General features: G+C 42.3%; 1 protein-coding gene across 2 annotated transcripts in view; it reads right to left on the bottom strand.

Annotated features, from left to right (window-relative positions):
• SLC30A9 (solute carrier family 30 member 9) overlaps nt 1-23,714 on the bottom strand; it is a 62,991-nt gene extending 39,277 nt beyond the window's left edge. The window contains exons 1-4 of one of the 2 annotated variants that reach the window (XM_018564531.1): nt 23,478-23,714; nt 11,916-12,086; nt 2,565-2,627; nt 824-923 (exon numbers count right to left, since the gene is read on the bottom strand). In XM_018564531.1, coding sequence (XP_018420033.1) covers nt 824-923; nt 2,565-2,627; nt 11,916-12,086; nt 23,478-23,577 — 434 coding nt within the window. In that variant the 5' untranslated portion in view covers nt 23,578-23,714. The remainder of the gene's footprint in view (nt 1-823; nt 924-2,564; nt 2,628-11,915; nt 12,087-23,477) is intronic. The other variant, XM_018564539.1, reaches the window with a different exon arrangement.
• Between the last annotated feature and the right edge of the window lie 491 nt (nt 23,715-24,205).

The raw sequence follows: 24,205 nt of genomic DNA, 5'->3' as shown, positions 1-24,205 counted from the left end.
GAGAGATAAAAAAACTACAGAAGGAGCCAATCAGGTGTGTTACAATGCAAGCAGCCATGCTGATAGAAAGACAAAGCAGAGTGACAGAGAGGAGTAGTGTGCTGCTTCTCCTTCACTACCCAGTCACAGGGTGGGGCTGGGGAAGGAACCTGTAAGTGAAGCAAAGAAAGATCAGGTTCTCTCCCCTGCCAGACAGGGCTGTGCTATGGGGCAGAGTTGTGTAAATCTCAGGACTGGATGGACAGAAATACAAATCACTTGGCAGGCAAAACAGCTCATATATGTAATCCGTCTGTGTATTTAATGGTTTGTCTGGAGTTCAGCTTTAGGAAAGCATGCCTGGCACCCAACTAGGTCACCTTTCTTAATGTTTTTTTCCCCAAGAAACCCTTAAAATAATGTTTAGGTCTCAGGGAACACCTGCTAAAATTAATCATTTGGGGGCCAGTGGGAAGAATGCCACTTACATTGGTGATCAGGGAAGAATACCCCTTATAGTGGTGGTCAGAAAGCGACCCTTACCAACAGCTACAAAGATCACTGGTGTCATGCTTCTGGCCCTGCCAACCCAGATCTATGCAGGCACATCAGATGGGAGGTCAATATATCACAGCTCAGATTCCTACAAGCGTGACCAAGGAGTAAGCACAGCTAAAGGGAAACTCTCCTCCATGAAACAACTATTTCAGCAGCGCTTCTCATCCTCATCCTGGTAAGGATGGCTGCCAGCCACTACTGTCTTGAGGTCGAGTCAGGTAAAAGTAAAATTATAATTCATGAAGTGGAAGCTTCTCTGGATGCATCTACAAGTTGTATTTGATACCTGGATTTAAGGCAAAATTCATTCATTGCTCGTACGCCGGTGATGAAGTTATTCTTCATGTATTTTGTTCCATAGTCTCTCTTTTTAAGTACTGCCTTAACTGAAACACAAAGATATATAAAACACATTAAAAATGTCAACCAAGTGACTAGAATTTGTAATATTCAACTATCATAAAACAAAAATAACAGAAAAAAATGATTATTTCAAATAATCCAGATTACAGTGCAATGTGTAGCTGTGTTGTCCAAGTGCCTATCTCTTCTATTAAAACAAAGACATGCATGTGTTATATCAGAGCAGCCTGAATGGCTCCTCAATTCTCGTATCATTTGTCCTCCTCTTCTTAAACAATATTGCAAAACTTTTCTAACAGAGAACTAGGGATGCACCGATACCAGTTTTTCAAAGATGAGTATTGATATTTTTTTTTCGGTACTCGCCGATACCGAGTATCGGTGCTGTGTGCCCAGATTATCAGGATGTTGGGCGGCGGATTATAACCCGTCGCCCGGCTTCCTGATTTCCTGTGAAGACAGTGTTCTAGCGAAAGAACACAACCTTCACTTGCCAAGGCTGTCTGGCTTCCTGATGACCAATCAGGAAGCCGGGCGGCGAGTCATGAGGTGCCGTCTGGCTTCCCAATTGGTCAGAAAGCCAGGCTTCCAAGCAACAAGGGAAGCTGCCTTCCTAGCCAATCAGGAAGCCGGGCAGCATGTCATGACCCCCCTCCCGGCTTTCTGAATGGCTAGGAAGCCAGATTCACTTGTTGCTAGGCAGCCTGGCTTCCCAACCAATCTGGAAGCCGGGCGGCGGGACATAACTCAGCGCGCGGCTTCCTGATTGGAAAGGAAGCCAGCTCCACGCTCCCTCTGCATTTGCGGTCAGAGGGAGATCCAGGATCGGAGGTAAGTATTGGGAGCATTTGGGTAAGTAAGAGTATCGGTACAGATACTGACACTAGTATCGGTGCATCCCTATAGAGAACCCATGCTTGTACAGCGAGTATTCATCCTGGGGCATCCCTCCGTCGGAACCAGCTAGCTCAGGCTACTCCTCTGTGACCCTGTCTCGAAGTCCGTACTAATGGGTAACTACCCCTGATGTTTTGAATTTATATCCCCCATTGGGCTTCTCCCGGTCTACTGTATTCCTTTATAAGGTTAATTTCTATGTACATTGTATGTGATGTATAATGCAAGCGCCACTTGATGTGGGCATCAAACTTGTTTATTTGTTTTCACGACTCATAAATGACAAAACAATAAAAATCTTTGAACTAAAAAACTAAAAAGGATGCTCGATTTGAAAATTGAAATTATGGATGCAAAAGAAATTTAATGATAAAAAGAGCAGCTTACTGAAAAAATTGTGTGTCTGTTAAATATATACATACTGGTCCCGCAAATGATATTTCCAGTTGTTATTCAGGTGAGATCAGAAGCTTGTTTATGTCAGTATACAGTGTAAATATTAGGACCACAACTACAGATTTAGCTACAATTAAAAAAAAAAAAAAGTAATACAAGCATTCCAGTGTTCTTCACCAAGAATTCAAAAGGGAACCTTTGTTACATGCCAGCAGAGTGCGTTCACTTTCTTTTTTTTTTACACAGAAAGGAACGAGGATTTGCAATACTTGTCTTTTGGGTGAAGGCATCTGGAATCCCAACTGACTGATCTCAATGGTAACACATCACCTACTGCAAGTACAGATGATACGCAGACAGTTATCACAAACCTTTGACTTGAATAGGATCCGGAAGAAGAGCGCTCTTCTGTTCTGGATTACTGGAATCCTGGCCTGTCAATACATACCATTCAAAGCTCATTTATATATCTTCATTCATATACTTAAAGTAATAAATGATACCTTTCAGCATACTTTTTTATAAAAACACAAAAGGTGTGTTTTTATCATTATTTTAATAAAAAGGTGTGCTTTTTATTATACATAATACAGGTTGAAGGAAATCCATCAGGTGGTGTGACTTAATTCAAACGTGGAAGAGGACCTAGGAACTGTGAAACTGGACAAGGTGGAGGAAGCTGTGGCATAAGTTTGGTGTCTAGCTGCAAATGGAACCGACTCTACCGAGGGAAATCCAGAGACGGTACTGTGCAGAGGGTAACTTAAAGTGACATTAAACCCTCAGATTTTTTAACATAAACCAATACTGTAATGTGCGCCTTACTGTAATCCATGGTTGTTTCCCTTCTCTTTGCTGCTCTTCCTTTTAAATCCTTATCTCTTCTCATGCTTGGGGATAACTTCCCTTTTCAGCTCGGGGCCTCTTCCTGTAGTGCTGGCTCAGGTTGTGAACCTTCACACAGACACCATGTATCCATTCCTGAGACAAGACAGTCTTCTGCAAAAGAGAAGTTCTGCCCAGCATGAGAACAGATACAGATTTAAAAGGAAGAGCAGCAAAGAGAAGGGAAACTACCATGGATTACAGTAAGACACACATTACAGGATTGTTTCATGTTAAAAAATCTGAGGGTTTAATATCACTTTAATGTCGCAGAAGGAAGTGATGTGTGAAACCGCAGAAAGATATTTAGAACTCATGCATAGGTCAGTTTTTGCAAGACTGGAAGGAGTGACTTGACAGGAACTGTAACTCCATACAGATTTCAACCACCAAATAACATGACACAGACAGAAAAAATGGCAGCAACACTGTAACTGAAAAATGATAAACACATGCATTTATCATTAGTGGTTATAAACAAAGGAAAAGAAAACTTCTTGAAAAATGCAAACGACTAATGGATGGCAAGAAAATGAATATCCGTTTGTTTTGCTAATGGTGGCAGATGTTTTTGTCTTATAAATCTTATACGTGGGAGATGAGGCTTGAAGTAATGCTGTTCAGATATTCAGGAGCTGCAATAAGTGACTATTTTGCTAACAAAATGTACTTTTTGACGTGGGTTGAATGTAATAGCTGCAGTGATTTTTAGAGTATATTAGAAAACATTGGCATTACCTATACTTAGACACATGGCATTCAAAATAATAAGAAAACAGTTAACCTATAGACAAAGAAACGGGTACACGTGCCAGTTCAGCTAGAAAGTGCCTACATGTGTACGGTACTGCTAAAGCAATGGATGAAATATTGTCTTGCAGGTGACAGCAAGTACCACAGAACCAGGGTAGGAGAAATGAAAGAAAGAAGGGATTTCAGTCTTTCAGACACTGTGCTAAATCTATGCAGACACTGTCGGCTTCTAGCAGTCTGATCTTCAGAGATTACATAATCATAGTGCAGCATACAATTCATCGATTGTAACTTGTGGCACTGAAGAGATTGACTCAAACATGTACACAAAGCAGATGCCTTTCTTATTCTCAGTACTGGTCTGCAGTTCCAGTGCAGATGTAGAAGGGCTGAACGTACACAATGCAATGCTTACAATGGTTTGGGCAAGTAAATACAGTTCCAAAAGAACAAAGAAGTGGTTATATTTACAAATTTGCTTGGTATCTTTGCATTTGTTAAAAGAGCTATTGTTTTTTCAAAGAACAGTAAACTCCCCATTAGCCGGCATTCAAGAAACCTGCAAAGAAAATATGTCTAGTGCACCCACCCACTGAGTAGAAGAGCGGACCTGAGAGAGAAAGTTCTCTCTCAGGTCCGCTCCTTTGCTCAGTGGCTGGGAGCAATAGCCACACTGCTATTGGCTATTTTAAACTGCCAAGGCCAATAACTGGCTGGCTATTGCACCCGCCCACTCAGGAGCAGACCTGAGGGAGAACTTTCTCTCTCAGGAGCCGAGTTACTATTAACTCTCAAGCAACCAGAAACTATAGTTATCCAGTATCTACCGATCACTGTGGATCGCAGATAACTAGGAGCTTACTGTATATTATTATTATTACATAGTATTTATATAGCGCCAACAGTTTGCGCAGCGCTTTACAATGTAAGGAAGACATTACAATTACAATACAATTTAAGACAAGATGGTAAGGAGGGCCCTGCCCCTGAGGGCTTACAATCTGAAAGAGGAGGGGGAAATGATACATGAGGTGGTAGCTGTGTGGGGATGAATTGTTTGAGAATGTGATGCTTTTACATATGCTTTGCACACGGATTCTTATGATGTAGGATGATGTATGACTATCTATGATCCATGTAATGATAGGGAGCACTGCCTCCTGATAGAATGTTTTAAACAATTTCACTCAAGATTTTTTAATAGTGATAATTAATAAAAATATGATATTTTACTCTCTCTCTCTCTCTCTCTCTCTCTCTCTCTGTAGAGAGAGAGAGAGAGAGAGAGAGAGATAGATAGATATAGACTGTATATATAGATTCCTCCATCTATGCTAAACTGTGTGGATGGAGGAATCTGCCACTGGGCCAAGCTTCAGTATCTAGCTAGTCGGCCCCGCTGGCTCTCAAAATACCTGAACAATGCCTGCATCAAATCAGATTGTTCGGGTATTTTGAGAGCCAGCGTGGCCGACTAGCAAGATACTGAAGCTTGGCCCAGTGGGAGATTCCTCCATCCATACAGTTTAGCGTAGATGGAGGAATCTGTTGCACTTTTTCCATCTGACCATAGAAAATCTGCAGAAAATCTATAGGTGTATGGCCGGCTTAACTGTTCTAAGTTAAAAACATCACTCACATCACACACTGGGCCCTAGCCTTCTCATCTTCAACACAGAGGAACAGGGTCCTTCATTGATTCTGGGAGAGGTGGTCACCTCCGATTCACTGTCCAGTGGTGAGATTCTCCCAGGATCTACAAGACTCCAGTGGTGGGATGACATCATAAATTGGCAAACATTTGGCAAGAGTAAAAATTGATTCTTCACTCCTGAAAGCAATGTTGGAGAGGAACATGGACTTGTGAGTCAGACTTCATAAGATATATTTTTTTAACAAGTGATGAATGGGTGAAAGGGGGAAATCTTTAGGGTGAGATGGGCTTTACATTTTTGTGCTTCTGAAAACCTATGTCTGACAGCACCCCTTTAGCAACAGTCTAATAGTTCTGGTTTACTAGGTTTCATCTGTCGCACCCTATAGGGTTGGTTGATGGATACCTAGCAGGACTTTTAAGGCGCTACAAATAGTTTTAAAACGACCACCAATAAAATTTGACATTTGACATATAATGTTAAAAATGCATATAAAAACAACTTAATTGACAGATAGCAAAATGTCTAACTATCTAAAAACATGTAACTAAGATTTTTCCACAGGTTCTTCAACATCATTTTTCCATGGTGGAAATGGAACAGCCTTTTTTTGGCAGGTTTCATAATGATTGCTTCTTCAGGAGGAGCATAGACGATCTATATTAAGATGATGCCCCTTTAAATGGCAACACAAGAAAACCAAGATCAACCCAGTACCCCAAATGCAGGAAGTTGTGCCACCTGGGATATATTATTAACCCGCGGTCAATGAGCACATGTAATGAATTCCTAAAAATTCCTGATTAACATTGATTAACCCAGTACAAATAATTTTATTATTCAGGTTGAGTCTTGCCAGCAGACAGAACCAGGTTCATTTAAAAGTTTTCTGCAATCCAATCCATAAAAATATATTCAAATGTAGTGATCTTTGCACAGTCTTTATTGTGACATTCAAAGAGTCAATGGCAAAATCAGGCTCAAATGTTAGTAGCTTCAGAATAGATGATATATAGAATACTAGAAGGTTCTTGCAGATTCAGCATCTCTCCTAAGGTATGCTTCTAAATGGACAATGGTATGCCTTCAGGGCTCCAATAAAATTGGGAGCAGACAGTCCTCATAAATGGGTTTCTGAGGTAAGGCCAGGTCTCGTTAGGTATGTATCAATGTATTATTGTTTTGAGTTGTTAGGATGTGGTGCTCATACTTACAGTTGTGTGAAAGTACACCCTTTTTGAATTCTATGGTTTTAAGTAGGGATGCGCCGATACCGTTTTTTGGGTATTGAGTACGACTACCGATATTTTTTTTATCGGTACTCACCGATACCGTATACCGATGCCGGAAGTCCCATTAAGGAAGCCAGGCAGTGTGTAATGAGCAGTTACCCTTGCAGTGCCTGGATAGCCTCACTGCAAGGCTTAATAAACGTTTTGCCTGTTATACAACACAGTTCGTTACAATACAGGGTAATGAACTATAGATGTGTGTTTTGCATAAATCGTAGCCTGTCAGACACACACACTAGAACTTTAAGTCCATTTCTATCCCCAAGAAAGTTTTTATTTTTGCTAATTTACAAGGCTTCCAAATTCTTCCCCAAGTATTAAGAGAGCCCTAGCGCAGGCAGCTGTTTCCCAGCTACCTGCTCCACACAAATCATCATACAAGCTCAACACAAGTTACAATTTCATGGCAGAAAAAAAAAGAATTATAAAAAGGCATCATATTCTATTTGATCTGATCAAATTGTACCGACCGAATAACCATACTACTACACTAGGGTTTAAAAGATCAGATTAGTACCCCTAAAATCAGCTTGTAACATGGGAAGGGCAATACTGCAGCACCCTGTATTGGTTTTCTGTACGAAGAGCCAACTTTCACAGGTAATCATTTACAAGATAAAATGTGAAACTTTGTATACAGAAATCAATCCAAGAACAGAGGTCAGACCTATCTTGTAGTGTACACCCTTACTTAGACTAATAGCAATTTGTTTGTTTCATAAATAATGCACATGCCCAGCTCAGAGGGCCAAAATGAGACGGCGCAGTATTATTTTCCACTCAGCAAGACACATGATCATATAGAAAACAATACCACTTTATCCAATTTACAAGATTTATATTTATTATACAACTTCAGCCTGATCTGAAACAGAACTACGGTACTAAAATTTCTGTTCGACACGCCTAGTTTTTATTAGCATCACCAGCAGGTATATTATATGTGCTTAGAAAAAACTCAAATTAACACACAAATAGGAATGATGTCGTTCAAACATGGTGTAGATTAAAGTGACATTAAACTCAGGAGTTAAATCTCAAAAGTATATTCAAGTACCTTATTAAACAAAAATATATCTTATTTGTGTATCACTTAGCTGTAGATCCTCAAATCATCTCTGAATTGGTGCTGACACTGTCCTTCCTTCTGTAGGGTGGCTACTTTTGTTCCCCATGGTCCCTGTGTGTGTTGTAAAGTAACCACCGCTCCAAGCTCACTCCTGGGATGGACAACAGTCTCACGTTTAGTTTACTCATTTGTATTAAGATTGTAGTCCATCACAGCAGCGAGCTTGGAGCAGTGACTACTTTACAAAACACAGGGACCATGGGGAACAAAAGTAGCCACCCTACAGAAGGAAGGACAGTGTCAGCACCAATTCAGAGATGATTTGAGGATCTACAGCCGAGTGATACACAAATAAGATACATTTTGTTAAGTTAGGGTACTTGAATGTATTTTTAAGATTTAACTCCTGATTTAATAAAAAATACATATTACATATTTCTGTCCTCAGCAGTTGAGTATACATTTACATTTTAGCATTGGTCACCTGGCTGCACTGTGTATGTGGGTTGGATTTTTGTCAACTAACCCATGTGGGTAACCGCCCTGTAAGTATAGATCTGCAGGTATATAGCGCCATTCTAGGTCCATGTGACTGCTGCAGTGCTAGAGGTTATCCACTATGAAGTAATCCAAACAGTGCCAGCGCCTAGTCTAGTTCATGTCACCATTTTTGTATCGCCAGCAAGAAAAGAAGAAGAGATATGTGACTTTTTCTCCTTAACCAAACCACTATCTTTTCTTTGCTCCTGTGTTTACAGACAAGACCTTCTATGTGCGAGGGACAGCACTGGAGACAGTAGTGAGTGTTGCAGCACAAGCTGCTTTTTTTTTTTGTTAACTGGCAAAAGGCAAAATATTTTTTAAAGCCCATAGCTAGCATAAGGGCCTGTTCACAACTTAGCGCAGCATTAAAGGAGAAGTATCGGGAGAGTAAAATGTACTTTTCACAATACTTAAGAGCCGGTGTTCTATCAAAATACGTGACTCGGTGCTCGCTGGCTGATTATACCATTCCTACAGTTACTGTTTGTGAATCGCCCCCCTCTGCAGCCCCCACAAAGTCCAAAAGAAGTGACATTTGAGACCAATCGGCTGCTCCAGGCAGATGATCGGTTCTCCTGCACATGCGCAGTGAGCTCATCTGTCCTGGAACAGCCGACAAAGCATTGGAATGATTGACCTAATGGGCAGTCACACATTCCATTGCTGTGAAACTGGGCGGGACTACGTTGGAATCTGTGACTGCATCACCGGTCACACATTCCAACGTAGTCACTAACTTTGATTGAACACCGGCATGCGACCCTGCAGCTGTCACATGATGGCTCTATAGATCAAGAGGTGATCAATCACAAACCGCTGATCACTTCACTCACAGTATTCTCCCTGCAGAGACCGGTGACTGTTAATCACTGCTCTGTGCAGGTATTCCCCCACCCCCTCGCTCTGTTGCTCCAACACTCACTGGAGGGACAGACAGGGGAGGGGGCAGGCACAGCTGGGTCTGCCTCTAGAGAAGCAGAGCCAGCTGTCATTCAGGCTATCGGGGGTGATCCTGCCAGTATTGTTGGGATCTTTCCCAGCTACAGCGCAGCTCTGTGCTGTCAGCATATTGCAGCAGTAGCCCGGTACATGCTGACTTTGGGTCACAGGAGTAAAAGGTTTGGCTTTAGTTCTCTTTTAATCGAATGATGCCATGTGATAGTGTATGTTAATCACATGGTATTATTCGATTAACACTGCTCTTAGATGTGAATGATGAAAAAGCATCACTGGTACTACACAATGAAGAGTTCTAAGGGGATTCCCCATAGGTCCTTCTTATTGTTGTGCTCCCCAATCTGTTCATAGGCATCTTTGCACATAATGGTATTTCTTCTTCATCAAATGTAGAATCCTGGATGTCTTGTGTATACATTTGGTTTTTGTTAGTTTCAGAAAGAATAGGGAAAGGTTAAAAATCACTGCCAGTTTGTTTTTTTCTTTCTATTTTTCTGCCCCTATCTTGGAGACAAATCTGGAATTGAGAGGAAATCTTCCAAAAATGAGGAAAATTCCATCTCAGACAGCTGTCACTGAAACAGTCTCCACAGGAAGATTTTCCCTTGCCTCCAATTCCAGTGAAATTTTGGATTTCTGACTACTTTTTTTGTCCCAATGACAATGGCCACCAAAGAGGGTGAATATCCTTAGTGGGACACAGAAATAAAAAACTAAAAGATGTTTTAGATTAAGAGATACCGTATTTGCCGGCTTATAAGATGACTTTTTATATTTAAAAACATCCCCTGAAAATCAGGGGTCGTCTTACAAGCCGGGTATACAATCTTTCAGCCCGCTGGATGTGTGGTAATACTGTATGTACGGTAGCTTCTGCTACATACAGTATAACGCGCTGAGCCAATCAGGTCGAGCGATGTATTCTATTAATGAATACAAAGCCTGCTTGGATTGGCAGCGGTTGTGTACATCGCTCGCTGTGATTGACTCAGCGCAATATACTGTATGTAGCCGAAGCTACCGTCCATACAGTATTACCGCACATCCAGCGGGCTGACAGATTAGCCTCCCTGGCGGTCTGATTATTTATTTATTTTTTCCCTTTTTTGTTCTATTTTGTTTTAGGTTTTTTTTTAAACTTTAAAAATTCCCGCCGGTTCCGCCCCCCTGCGACGCGGACGCTCGCAAAGGACGGAACTCGGAGGACACAGCGGGGATCGTGGACAAGTTAAGAGACGCTACGCTGTAATCCCGAGTGTGGCTCGGGGTTACCGCTTATGGTACTGAAAATTAACCCCGAGCCACACTCGGGAATAGCGCCATGGAGGTTAGTGGGTGTATTTAAACATTATTTTGGGCTATACTCATCTTATACGACGAGTATAGCCCAAAACCTATATTTTAACAGAAAAATTAGGGGGTTGTCTTATACGCCCAGTCGCCTTATACGCCGGCAAATACGGTACTTCACTTCTAAGTATACCATTGCTAGCAGGTAGGTATTTTGGTAGAAGCGTATGCTGTATGCTTCTACCACAAAATCTCTCCCCCTGCCTACTAGCAGGCTTTTAAACAAACTGATCACTGGCCGCTGTGTATCCAAAGTTAATTATATATATGTAGGTCTTGGACAAAGAAACATACAGCAGACTCCTCATTATTCGGCAAAAAAATAAAAATAAAAAATGATGTCCTTGATGTGTTTTATTTTTTGCTTGCGGCCTGATGCACACTAAAAAATTGTCAGTTGCTTGGTGCACACTAAACATTTTTGTTAGCAACTATATTTATTTAGTTGCTCACGAAAATCTTTGTTTACATCTTGTTGCCGGCCAGCAACTAGATTCTGCGGTCGGCAGCAGAATGTAAACAATAGGGAGCAATAGCCAGCCTGCTATTGGTTATTGCAAATTGCAGTAGCCAATAGCAGTCTGGCTATTGTACCCACCCACTGAGCAGAGGAGCGGACCTGATGGAGAACTTCGGGGCTACTATTAACTCTCAAGCAATCAGAAATCACAGTTATCCAGCACCTACCGATCCCTGTGGGTGCCGGATAACTGGCAGTTTACAGTATTTGTGAGTTTTACATTATCCCAGACCCACCAATTAAGACGGCTGAAAACTCTGGACCCAGAAGCAGATGGAAGCAACAAGGGGAAGGGCGGCCATCGCAGAGCTGGAGGTGTCCATCTATCATTTTATGCAAATGTGCTGAGCATACGTGTACATTATAGCTAAAGACCACTCACCATGATGAGGACTTTAGTTCAGCTTTAGAGAGAAGAGGTCCTATGCTCCCCTACACCTAAAATCTCTACTCTGTTGGAGAAACAGAGCAAGAGTTCAGACGCAGCGGGGAGGTGACAGTGTCCCTTTAAATGCATTACTCTGATCATTAGCCCGTTTGTAAATATGATGTCCCAAACTTTACACTGTATTATCCTGCGATGTTGCATCACTAAAGAATGAACAATCTGCTCCTCTGCCTTTTTTCTCAGTCCTGTGTCATACAACTGATTCATTGTCACTATAAAGTTGTTTAAAGTTAAAAAAAATATTAATTACCTGATGTACCTGCTGCAGATTTATCTGCGGAGCTTCCAGCACCAGGTTCTGTTGGTTTGTTGGTTTCCTTCTGATCATTAGAAGTATAAAGTCTGATTTGTGCTTGTACTGGCAGTCGACTAGATGGCATTAAGCACAGGACTCCTCTGTTCTTTAGAGAGTACTGCCACCCTGCAACAAGAATCAAAGCATAGGTATCAATACTAATGAAGGCTACAGGACGGATCCAGAACAATATATTTCGGAAGCATCATGTAAAAACACAATGCTGCATTTACCCCATGTCACTTCCAACAACCTGAATATAATAACACGATCATTGTATCATCATTATAGATTTTACCTGATGGTACTCTATACTTATGCAATATTTCACAGCGCAGTTTGAACTTTCTATGTCTGTGACAGGTACACTTTAACCAAAGCTGTGCTGTTTTTTTCCCTTTTAAAAATTTTGATTAGAAAACATACAAATAAAGAAAACTTAAGGGTCTAGTCACTAAAGGGTGAAGAGTTCGGAGAAGGCAGGAGAAGGGAACAATCTAGGACAGCATAGCTGATTTGGAAACATTCTCCAATTCAGCTCACTTTCCAGTTCAGCTATGCTGTCCTAGATTGTTCACTTCTCTGGCCATCTCCAAACTCTTCACCCTTTTATGAATAGACCCCTTAGATTTATTTCAAGCAGAAACAAATTAGCGGCCATGTGATATCAATAATGGTACTTCCTCAAAGAATGTTATTTCCTGATTAAAAATAATTTTCTAAGCAATGAAATGTCACGCATGACTGATTGTATGCACTCAGGAAAACTATTGTACAGCAATCACAGTGACGATCTGTATCCACTCTCACATAATGCAGGCCTGAACCAGAAGTCTCCTGATCAGAGCGGTAACGCTGGTTTCTGTGGCTGGGAACACATATATATCTTATTTCAAGTACCCAGGAGGCACTTTAGATGGGTCAAAGGAGAAGCTGTGCTTTTAAAATACATTTTAGTAACCACATGAAATCAAACAATGAAGCACATTGAAAACACGATTCAGTAAACATAAGGGATCATTTGGGAAATGTTTAAACACAGTTACAAGGGCACTGGCAATAAATATTAAAAAATCAATAAAAACTTTACAGAAGCTTAGCCACCTCAGGAAAATGTAGTGAGAGCCCCACTCCAGCCAAACATTTAAAGGGGAATCTGAGTTTTATTGCTGTATGTGTCCATGCTGGGCAGATTTTCTCTCACTGCCCACTCACATTGAGACACGGGTGACACCGGGACAGGCAGTGAGGGGAAATGGGCAGATTTTCTCTCACAGTCTACCCACACTGAAACACAGGTGACACCGGGACAGGCAGTGAGGAGAAATGGGCAGATGTTCTCTCACAGTCTACCCACATTGAGACACGGGTGACACCGGGACAGGCAGTGAGGAGAAATGGGCAGATTTTCTCTCACAGTCTACCCACATTGAGACACGGGTGACACCGGGACAGGCAGTGAGGAGAAATGGGCAGATTTTCTCTCACAGTCTACCCACACTGAAACACAGGTGACACCGGCACAGGCAGATTTTGTCCCCCTTTAGGCCCTGTTCACATTGAGCGGTTCGCAAATTGCGCGATTTGCATTTTGCCCGATATCGCGCAAATGCTTGCATTGGGCAAGCTTGAATCGCGGCTAAATCCGTTTCAAAAAGGGTCCTGCTGTAGCGACCCGCGACAGCAGGACCCTTTGCCCCATTGAGAAGCATTGGAGAGCGATATCACGCGGTAAATTGCCGCGATATCGTGGGAATTACCGCACGATAAATCGCTCAATGTGAACGGGGTCTTAAACTATATTACGTTTGGAGTGATGGGTGATCAAGGCACCACATCTCTCACACCAAAACTATGACACATTCAGGGAAATTCAATATTGTGTCTGCACCAGAATTCTGGCACTAATGCAGCCTAAAGAATGTCTGTGCCAAATTCTAAAACATGCTGCACCATTTCCAGACTCCAGCACTGACTCCTGCACCGGATTCAAGTAGTTCTTATTTGCACCATATTTCATTCTGGGGCTGGGCTTGCAGCACATTCAATAAACTCCAACAGTTTGGTAATTAGAAAAGTGATGTAAAGTAAGACCGAGTACTTTTTGACATAAGTCTGTGGCACGTTCATACTGCATAAGTCTGTCACAGTATGCAACACATACCTCAGGTGCAACATTCCTTGAAACTGAGGATCCAACTGAAATCTGTCTCAGACACATATGAGATACTTAGGACTAAAGTTTGCCTCTCAAGCCAGCGCCAGCTTCATAGGTTTGCTGCATTCATGAACCCTATGCAGGCTTGTACATGAATTTGGAGCAAACAACACTATTCCTGTAACCCTGAGACACTTTGCTTACGTGTCTCAATGACACAATTTGAATTCCCTTGATTAATCTTTCAATTGAACTTTTTTGGTGCCGCTATAGTCACAGACTCATACATACAAAAATTTTTAAAAACGGTTTATTAAGTTCACAAGCTACACCACATATAGATTTGAAGCAAAGGGTCAATATTAGAGGTGCACCGAAATGTAAATTTCAAAACCGAAACGTAACCGAAATAAAAAAAAAATATGTCAGGCCGAAACCGAAAATGTTTATTTTAAATTTTTTCACATTTTTTTCATATTTTATTTTTTATAAACTTTTCAATTTTTCATATTTTTATTTATTAATTTTTTATTAAATATTTTTATTTTTTTACTTTACTTTTAGGGGCTTCGGGGAAATATTAGGGGTCTAAACAGACCCCTGATATTTCCCTTTTAAAATAGAAAAAGAGATTGATGACACAGTCCTCAATCTCTTTTTCTGCAGCACCTGTTTTCAATGAACAGGAATCCTCCATACTGAGTGTTCCTGTTCATTGATAACTTGAGGACGTGGTATGTTTACTATAACCACAATCATGAATGAAGAGGAGGTGGTGTAGATCACTCCCATTCATTCACAATTGAGGATATAGTACACATACCATTGTTAGTAAACCTCAATGATCGCTGAGTGTTTGAATTGGCTCTCCTGTCTGACAGCTGTCACAGGAGGCTGAGTGAGCGGTGCAGGGAGGAAAGCCCAGCCTCCTGTGACAGCGCTGTCTCCGCCCCCCACACCGGAGAGACGCTGGCCGCTCACAGTGCTCTCCTCCCGCAGCACTCAGCCGGCTGTCACAGTTTCTCTCCTCCCCGCTGGGACACAGAGCAGCACCCAACGGGGAGGAAAGAAACCAGGGATGTGCCGATGTATCGGCAGGAAAATGGCACTTTCGGCATTTAGCCAAAAGTGCCATTTTTGGCCGATATGTTTCGGCGGCCGATATATCGGTGCATCCCTAGTCAATATATCAACCGTTATAATATTAAAACCATCATTTTATACCCACACAGAGAGACCGGGACAGGTAGTGAGGGGAAAAGGGCAGATTTTCTCTCACTTTATACCCACATTGAGATACGGGTGACACCGGGACAGGCAGTGAGGGGAAATTGCAGATTTTCTCTCATCGTCTACCCACATTGAGACACAGGTGACACCGAGACAGGTAGTGAGGGGAAACACGCAGATTTTCTCTCACTTTATACCCACACTGAGGCACGGGTGACACCGGGATATGTGTTGAGAGGGAATGTGAAGTTCATGCTTGCTGCATCTTTGGAGTGGCTTCTGTTAATAGGGATGAATGGCAACTCAGGTAAAATGTACCTTTCACGCAGAAGTGTGAATTTAGCCATTGCCTAATCCAATGCTTAAAAATCCTTTTAATACTTTAATAAGTGAACTTTGTAAAGTTTTTGGTTTTTAATAACATTTATTGTGTTTGCTTAACCATATTATAACATATTTTGCAGAAATAACATTTTACATTTCAGCCCAAAAAAAAAAACCAACACATATAGACAGTGTACTGTACATCATACACACACTTTTTAATGTCACATGCACCCAGTACAAGCAATAATTGAATGCACAATGTTCATTCTAGACAATGCCAGCACTCTGCACAGAGGACATGTGACTGTAGTATAGGTTATAAAAGTGACCAGAAACATCTAAACCACACTGGCATTCATAGAATGTGTCAGCTATATAAGAATAATCTGTGAATACACTGCAATGTCAAATCCTAAGGAAGTGATAATAAAAAAGAGCAACTAAGCTCCTGCCATTTATCCCCAAAAAACATCATTATTAAGCAGCCTCCTATTATGGCCATTAAACTGACCTAATATTGGGATTTATGTCATTTTCCTTTCTGTTAGAAAGTGTGCATGCACTACTTTTTTTTTTTTTTAAACACACCGCAAAGCAACGCACGGTATTTCGCTACCACTCGTTGCAGCGTAATCGAGCACACTGCGAGTAGAAGGTGCGTTTGGGGTGCCGTTCGAAGGAATGGCAATACAAAGCACCTCCTGCACTGTTAACGCATAGTATAGTGCTTTGACCGAACGGAACCATGAGATTAGCGCATCACACCAGTGTGAATGGGCCCTAAATCACTTACAATGGATGCTTCTTGATGTTTAAAAGTTTTAGTTTCCTGCAGATTTAGATGGTTCAGTGAGCACTGGTCCTGATATCCTGTTTTCCTTTGAAGGACACTATGAAGACACCCTGTGTGCGCTAGTAAGCTGTGTGTGTCATCACAATCACACAGTCCCATACTAGAAGTCACCAGCACTCGATGTGTGCAAGTAAAGCACTTTTTATTAAATCGTCACATGTGTCAAACAGCCAACGTTTCGGGGCCACGTAGGGTCCCTTCTTACTGGGCGATATAGTAACACAGCGCCATCCGTGTTGTCACTTCAAGCACCAACCTTTCATCCAAGGTCTGTACGCTTTATACAGCCGCCTGATCATTTGTACAGATCGGCGGCATGTGCTCCCCCCACCCCCTCTGACGGATTCCCCAGGCTCTGCTGTCCCCTGTGTGGGGCCCAGGACCGGCACATGGGCTCTCCTCGCAAGGATTGGAAAGAGATGCAGCGGCTCCCAGCCGCTGATCTCTCCTCCAATCACTGGACCCGGAAGTGATGTGTATTACATCACTTCCGGTGTCACTGCGCACATTCTTTCACGGTCGCATGCAATTTTAAGGCTTGACATGTTTGGTATCTATTTACCCGGCGTGACCCCATCTTTTATATTTTACCAAAAAACTGGGTATTTTATTCTGTTTCTGTGCACTAAATTTGATTTTAGTGTATTGTATCCTAAAAATACTTGATTGATAAAACTATGTGACATAAAGAATTGCAACTAGCATTGTTTTATTCTACAGGGCCTCTGCTTTCAGAAAATATATAAATGTTTGGGGGTCTGAAGTTGTTTTCTAGCCAAAATTCAGATTGTATCCTGTGTGAAAATAGTAAGAAATGACAGTTGTATGTATTACAATAACAGTGGTTATGTCCAGCTGAAACTTTTTTTTTTAGCTTTGGAGTGGGAAAGGATAAGAACCCCTGCTGGCCTTTACTGCTATCCAGGGCTCTGGTCATGCTAACAACATTACCAGACAGGAAAAATCTGCAACAAGGGAACAGACAGAAATAAGAAATGTTTTTTTTATTTTTCTGTAGAGTAGGGGAAGGCTAGAACCCCTGCAAGATGTTTATTGCTGTCCAGCACTGTTGCAGATTTTCCTACACTTCCTACCTGGAAAAACCATTGTCACCGAGACAGAAAGTAAAGGAATTTCTCTCTAACAGAGACTTGGATAAGCATTAAAAACTAGGCAGGAGTTCTAGTCAGTCATTCTCCATTCTGTCCAAAACAAAAAAAGGCTTTTGGTTTCACAAACACTTTAAGTCTTAAATTCCTTCCTAAGCTGTTCTAAAGTAGCCCTGCTTGACCCTGGCCACTTCCAAATTGTGAGTCTGCTTAGAGCGAAAATCTCATCTAGTGCGATAAATGTGTCTTAGACATGCACAATTCTGCTGCACTTTACTGCCCAGGATTGCAGACCCAGTGGTTGCAAAGAGACTAAAAAACTGTCACATAGACGTTGCTAGATAGCAGACTTAGAAATCTAATTTGTGTCTCACAGTGTCAATCATTTCCTCCATAAATGGCCCAAGCAAAAAATGGATGGTGAGGCAGACACATTTCAATCACTGCAATAGGCCAAGACCTTATGAGGCCTTACCTTTTCCTTCAAAGGGTAAGGCTAAAAAAAATATAAGAATACACACCTGGACAAGGGCCCATGTTGATGGGCTTTTGTTCACATGAAACCGGTTTCTCTCCCCACACCAGTTATGGGAATAAAGTCAAATACTGGTCAGGAGGTGAACTGCTAATCACATGGACCTGTCAATGAGTTCTGAATGATCTCACAAGTGTCTCAAACTGATGTGAAAAGCACGCTCATCGACACAACCCAAATACCAATTTATTTTTGCCTGTAGTTCTGCCTGTAGTTCTCTCTTAAAGCACTCGTTTTGTCAAGTGCAGTGGTGGCGAACCTTGGCACTCCAGTTGTTTTGGAACTACAAGTCCCATGAGGCATTGCAAGGCTCTGACAGCCACAGACATAACTCCCAGAGGCAGATGCATGTTGGGATTTGTAGTTTTGGCACAGCTGGAGTGCCAAGGTTCGCCACCACTGGTCTAGGGGAATCAAATAAAGTGGATATACTCACCTGATCCTCTGCTCGGAGGCAGTTAGCACTCACCTCTCTCTCCCTCTGTTCTGACTGCGGAATGTCTCTCGGCATCCTTACATCTAATGCAAGTCTTGGACCTGAATAAGATGGGGTGACGTCCTTAAACCACCAGAACCCAGGGGAAAAGAGGCTGTCGAGATCAGGCTAGCTGCCCTGCAGGACTGAGGATCAGGTGAGAATATCTGCTTTTCGATTTAGCTACCGAAATAGAAAAAATTGTCAGGCCGAAACCGATACCGAAAATGTTTTTAAATATTTTATTTATAAACTTTTATTTATTCATTTTTTATTAAATATTTTTATTTTTTACTTTACTTTTAGGGGCTTTGGGGAAATATTAGGGGTCTAAACAGACCCCTGATATTTCCCTTTTAAAATAGATAAAGAGATCGAGAACACAGAGTCCTCAATCTCTTTTTCTGTATCCCCTGTTATCAATGAACAGGAATCCTCTATACTTAGTATGTTTACTATAACTACAACAATGAATGGACAGGAGGCAATGTAGATCACTTCCTATTCATTCATAATTGAGGATATAGTAACCATACCGTGTCCTCAATTATGTACAAACACTCACTGACTGCTTGTAACCGCTCTCCTCTCTGACACGCTGTCACAGGAGGCTGAGTGAGCAGTGTGGGAGGAGAGCCCAGCCTCCTGTGACAGCGATGTCTCCGCCCCCATACCACTCTGCCGCACTGTGATAGGAGGCTGAGCGGTGTGGGAGGAGAGACACCGCTCACAGTGCTCTCCTCCCGCAGCGCTCGGCCAGCTGTCACACTTTCTCTCCTCCCCCTGGGACACAGAGCAGCGCCCAGCGGGGAGGAAAGAAATCACGGATGCGCCGATGTAATGGCAGGAAAATTGCACTTTCGGCATTTAGCCAAAGGTGCCATTTTCACTGATATGTTTCGGCGGCCAATATATCGGTGCGTCCCTAGTTTTTGTCTATCTTGATTGGCCAGGCTGGGATGATATAATTCCAATGACATAACACCCGGAGTTCATTCATCCCAGCACTGAGGTGTGTCGAGGATATACACTAAGCTGTGCATGTGCAGCTCAGTGTACATTCTAAAGAATAGTCATGAGCTGGGGCTTGGTGCGAATACAGGTTATCGTGGTGCACCCGAGCCTGCCCAAAACTGTGATGACACCCCCCACTCTGGGCCAATCAGCTGCAACAAGCACATTCTCTGAGTTCAAACCCCCGGCTCATCAATACTAAAGAAGATTGCGAGGAGTGAGGAAAAATGCAGCAGAGACAGTGGGGGGAATTTATCAAAACTGGAGTAGACAAAATCTGGATCTCATCTCTGCACTCCCCTGTGACACCGCACCTTCCCTGCATGGTAACCAATCAGCTTCTCTCGTTTTCAGATCTCAACTGAGCAAACAGAAGATAGATGCCCATTGGTTGCCATGGGCTGCTCCAGTAATGATAAATTCCCCGCCATAGTATGTCTGTTCTGATACGAAATACTTCCTGCCCACAGGTTTATAAATTTGGGGCAAAGTTCCACTGTAAGGGAGAAGTGTTCTGTCCTGCCCCAGAGCTACCAATCATATTCAAACTATAAATATATAACTCTCATCTCTCAGTAGAAGTTTAAAAAGGAGAATTATGGAGGCGAGTGATTTTCACTCATCCTCATAGTTCGAGCCGACGTGTGACCATGAAACTGACACACGTCGGCTCAATAGATCGGGAAGTGAGCAAACACATACCGTAGCTCGCTCACTTCTCGATCATTTCCCTGCAGTGAGCCATGACTGTCACTCACGGCTCCCTGCAGGGATTACCTCAACCCCTCCCCGATCCTCCAGCCCTGACTGGCGGAACGGACGGGGTAGGGGTTGGATAGAGCTGGCTCTGCTTCTAGAGGTGCAGAGCTAGCTGTCAATCACGCAGCTAGGTGGATCTCGACAGTATTGTCTGGATCCATCCAGGCTGCGGCGGGTTCAGTATAACGTGAGCTGTAGCTCACGATATACTGAGCTTTGTGTCACGGGAGGACGCTAGTTTATGTCCTCCCGTGACCCTGAGGAGAACTATGGGGAAAAAACACTGACCCCATAGTTCTCCTTTAAATACGATTGGTGGCGTAACTAATATATATATATATATATATACAGTGGGGCAAAAAAGTATTTAGTCAGCCACCAATTGTGCAAGTTCTCCCACTTAAAAAGATGAGAGAGGCCTGTAATTGGCATCATAGGTAGACCTCAACTATGAGATAGTCTGACATTTTGGTGGGTCACAGCACACCTTTCCTAAAGTGTATTTCCAATTCACAAATATACGTTTGCTGTCTTACAATTCACATAGCAGATTGCAGACTATTCTCAACAGTTTGAAAGTGAAAGTAGAGAGACATACTGAGGGATGGACTGAGATCTTCCTCTTATTAAAGAAGAACTCCAGGCAAATCAAATCTTAACCCTTGCAGTGGGGCTACCCCCACACTACAAGGGTTAACTGCTCATTTGTTCTAGGGACCTAAATGAATAGAGTTATACTCACCTGAACTGCGATCTGAGCTGGCTCCTAGACCAGTCCCTTCAGCCTTGCTCCCCCTCCACTCCAGTGATGGAATGTCCCCCGGCGTCCTCATGTCCTATACACTCTATAGGATGTGATGACTTGCAGAACCTTAGACCGCTGGAGTAGAGGGGAAACCAGTCTAGGAGCCAGCTGGTCTCATGGTTCAGGTAAGTATAGCTTTGTTATTTTAGCTCCCTAGGCAGAAATGAGCACTTACCCCTTGTAGTGCGAGGGTAGCCCCACTGGAAAGGTTAAGATTGTATTTGCCCGGTGTTCTTCTTTAACATATAACCCTTTATTAGGGTCGACGGTGTTCAAATTTAGTTTACAACTGATAATGAAATCTGCCAGCAAAGTACAGACAGGGTTAATTAGAGTAACCATTATTTCCCACAGCCCCTCCTTAAAATTGCATAGGGAGAAGCTAGGAGGGATGTTTAAGCAAGTATAAAGAACTTAAAAATTCAAGCAGAAATCTGTAATTCATTGTTTTATGCAATGTGAACATGTAATAAATATGAAGTAGGTGTTATCCAAATTTGACTGCAAAAGTGGAAATACACTTTAAGACAGTAAGAAGAGTTAAATGAACTGTCAGCTGCAATAAATGAACAATATTATACATACATATAGGGATGTTCAGATACCAAGTACCGTATACGGTACAGATACTTTTCCAGCTCCAAGACTAGACTAGAGAAAAATTCAAAAGTTAGGAGGCAGCTGTCATTTGTAAGGAGCACACGGAGCTCCTGGGATTTGTACATCTCCGTTTTAATGTATGATTTTATTTTTGATTTTATTTTTAAGCATGGTAGATTTTTATTGAAAAAAAAAGCCATATAAAAAGGAGCAATACATACATGACAGAAAATATAGATCATGCATCAGTACGCAGACTGTGATCTACACATGCAGAATGCTATTTAACCAGGTATTAATAAGTGAGGAACCAGATCACAACATTGTGATGGACTCTCTAGCTATAGGTTGTACCGATTAGTTATATAATAATAAAAAATAAAAAAACTACAAACAATTATCCCTATAGCCGTGAGGATCGATACTGTGGGGAGAAGACCAATTCTCTAATGCCTGGGTGTTCGTGAGCATATCAGGAGGACCATACCTTATTATTAGGTGTAGTGTGTGAGAACCTCGGTTAAGTGTATCATATACTATCAGGGGTCAAAGGACATCTAGCAATCCTAGGGATCCAGTAAATTGGGCTTCAAGGTACCACTTGGATAGTCGGAAAATGGACATCAAATCTCGCAATTGTTGCAGCGAAAATTCCGCTGTAATGTAAGATGTCCAAGTGTCGGAGAAGATTTTAGTACGGAGTTGGTTAAATTTCTTGCCTAATTTATCCAGCAGTAACAGGCGGTTCAACAGAGGGAGAAAGGTGTCCATGGAGGGGGTTCAGATAAGATCCAGTTACATAGGATTGCCTTCTTAGTTGTCAGGAGGCAGAGGTGTTCCCAGCGGGTCGGGTGAGATGGGGTATCACTCGTGGGCTGGGGATTATTTTTGTTTTTATAAATATATATAAAAGAGATGCACCAATACCATTTTTCCAAGTACAAGTACTGATACCTGTCCATGTACTCACAGATACAATTACTGAAACATTTTTGTTTATTGTCATGTGACAGTTTTTCTGAAACAATACAGAATAACGATTTCAGGACAGTGGTGGAGCGCCAGAGCCCAGTCACTGCTGCAACCGCTGCAACCCTGGTTGCTCTTGTATCAGCACTGGTATCTGAACATCCCTAATACACACACACACACACACACACACACACACACACAACCTACTGCTACTTATCATTGTCACTTTTCCCTGGACAGCATGGTGTCTGTAAAAGGTGGAGAAAACATCATTCTGAATAGCCACTACTATTATGACATGTACAAACCATATCCTGTTATCTCAATGAAATATTTTCATAACAGAACCCGGGGGGAAGATTAAGAAAAGACTACAATCTAAAGTGGAGAATGTTTATGGAGTAAGAGTTCAGGAAATGTCCAGGGGTGACTTCTGTGTAAGTTTGGACAGGACAGCCCTGGGTACAAACATGGACGTTCAGTGTGACACTATAGCTGGTGTGACCTATGTTTAGTATAAATAGAAAACAAGAACACATACATCCAGGGACACGCCTTCCAGATCTGTACCTAGAAAGACAAGTAACTGTCTAGAAGTGGCGTTGGCAGCAGCCTAGGAGCAATGACACACTTTGCATGGCCTCTCCCACCATCCGTCCGTATGCTAGTCATCTACTCACCATGGCAGGCCATCCCGGAGCTCGGTGTGACCGCATGAAGCCGCAGGTAGAGCCTGCAGAGTGAGGACCAGCCCCGGCTCTGTGCAGACATCCCCGCCATCTCTCCACTGATCCCTCCCGGTGGCTAAGTCGGCTCATACAGATCTCTGTGTACCTGTCATCAGTCCAGAACACTAGAGCGCGGACACACGCTACAGCTTTGTCTCCAGTGCGGCGGACATCTTCCCAGAGAGCATCCGCAGCGTTCCATGCCGTTTGTCTTCAAAAAAATGACTCCGACTATCGAAGTGTAATGAAAGAGCACAAGACACATGCGCGCCTCAGTATTACATAGCATGTTATCCTATCTATTGTGAGAGGGGAAAGTCATTGTTTTTAGACGTACTAGACACGTGACACTCCGCACAGACGATCCACCTATCAGAGGAAGATTAACTTCTCCACCAGTCGGCGATGTTTTTTTCCCCACGATCATTTCACTGAGCTTTATTGACAAGACTAGCGGAAGTCAGAATTGCCGGCTTATTATAGCACTATGCTCTGTCTGTGTTTTTATGTGTTGTTCCGGTGGCCTATTTTGTTTAGATAACAGATGTTATATAAAAATTGGCAACAGTTGCAAAATATTTAGAAGGACCATGCTGATGTGTTAAACACAGAGCTGTCCTTGTTAGACTGACATCTACAAGCTAAATTTTACACTGATGGGCCTATATATCAGTGTTTTC

Source organism: Nanorana parkeri, unplaced genomic scaffold (genome assembly GCF_000935625.1).
Source record: "Nanorana parkeri isolate BGI_ZX_2015 unplaced genomic scaffold, ASM93562v1 scaffold24, whole genome shotgun sequence".
NCBI lineage: Eukaryota > Metazoa > Chordata > Amphibia > Anura > Dicroglossidae > Nanorana > Nanorana parkeri.
The sequence above is the reverse complement of the archived record's forward strand: the minus strand, read 5'-3'. Positions and strand labels throughout refer to the sequence as shown.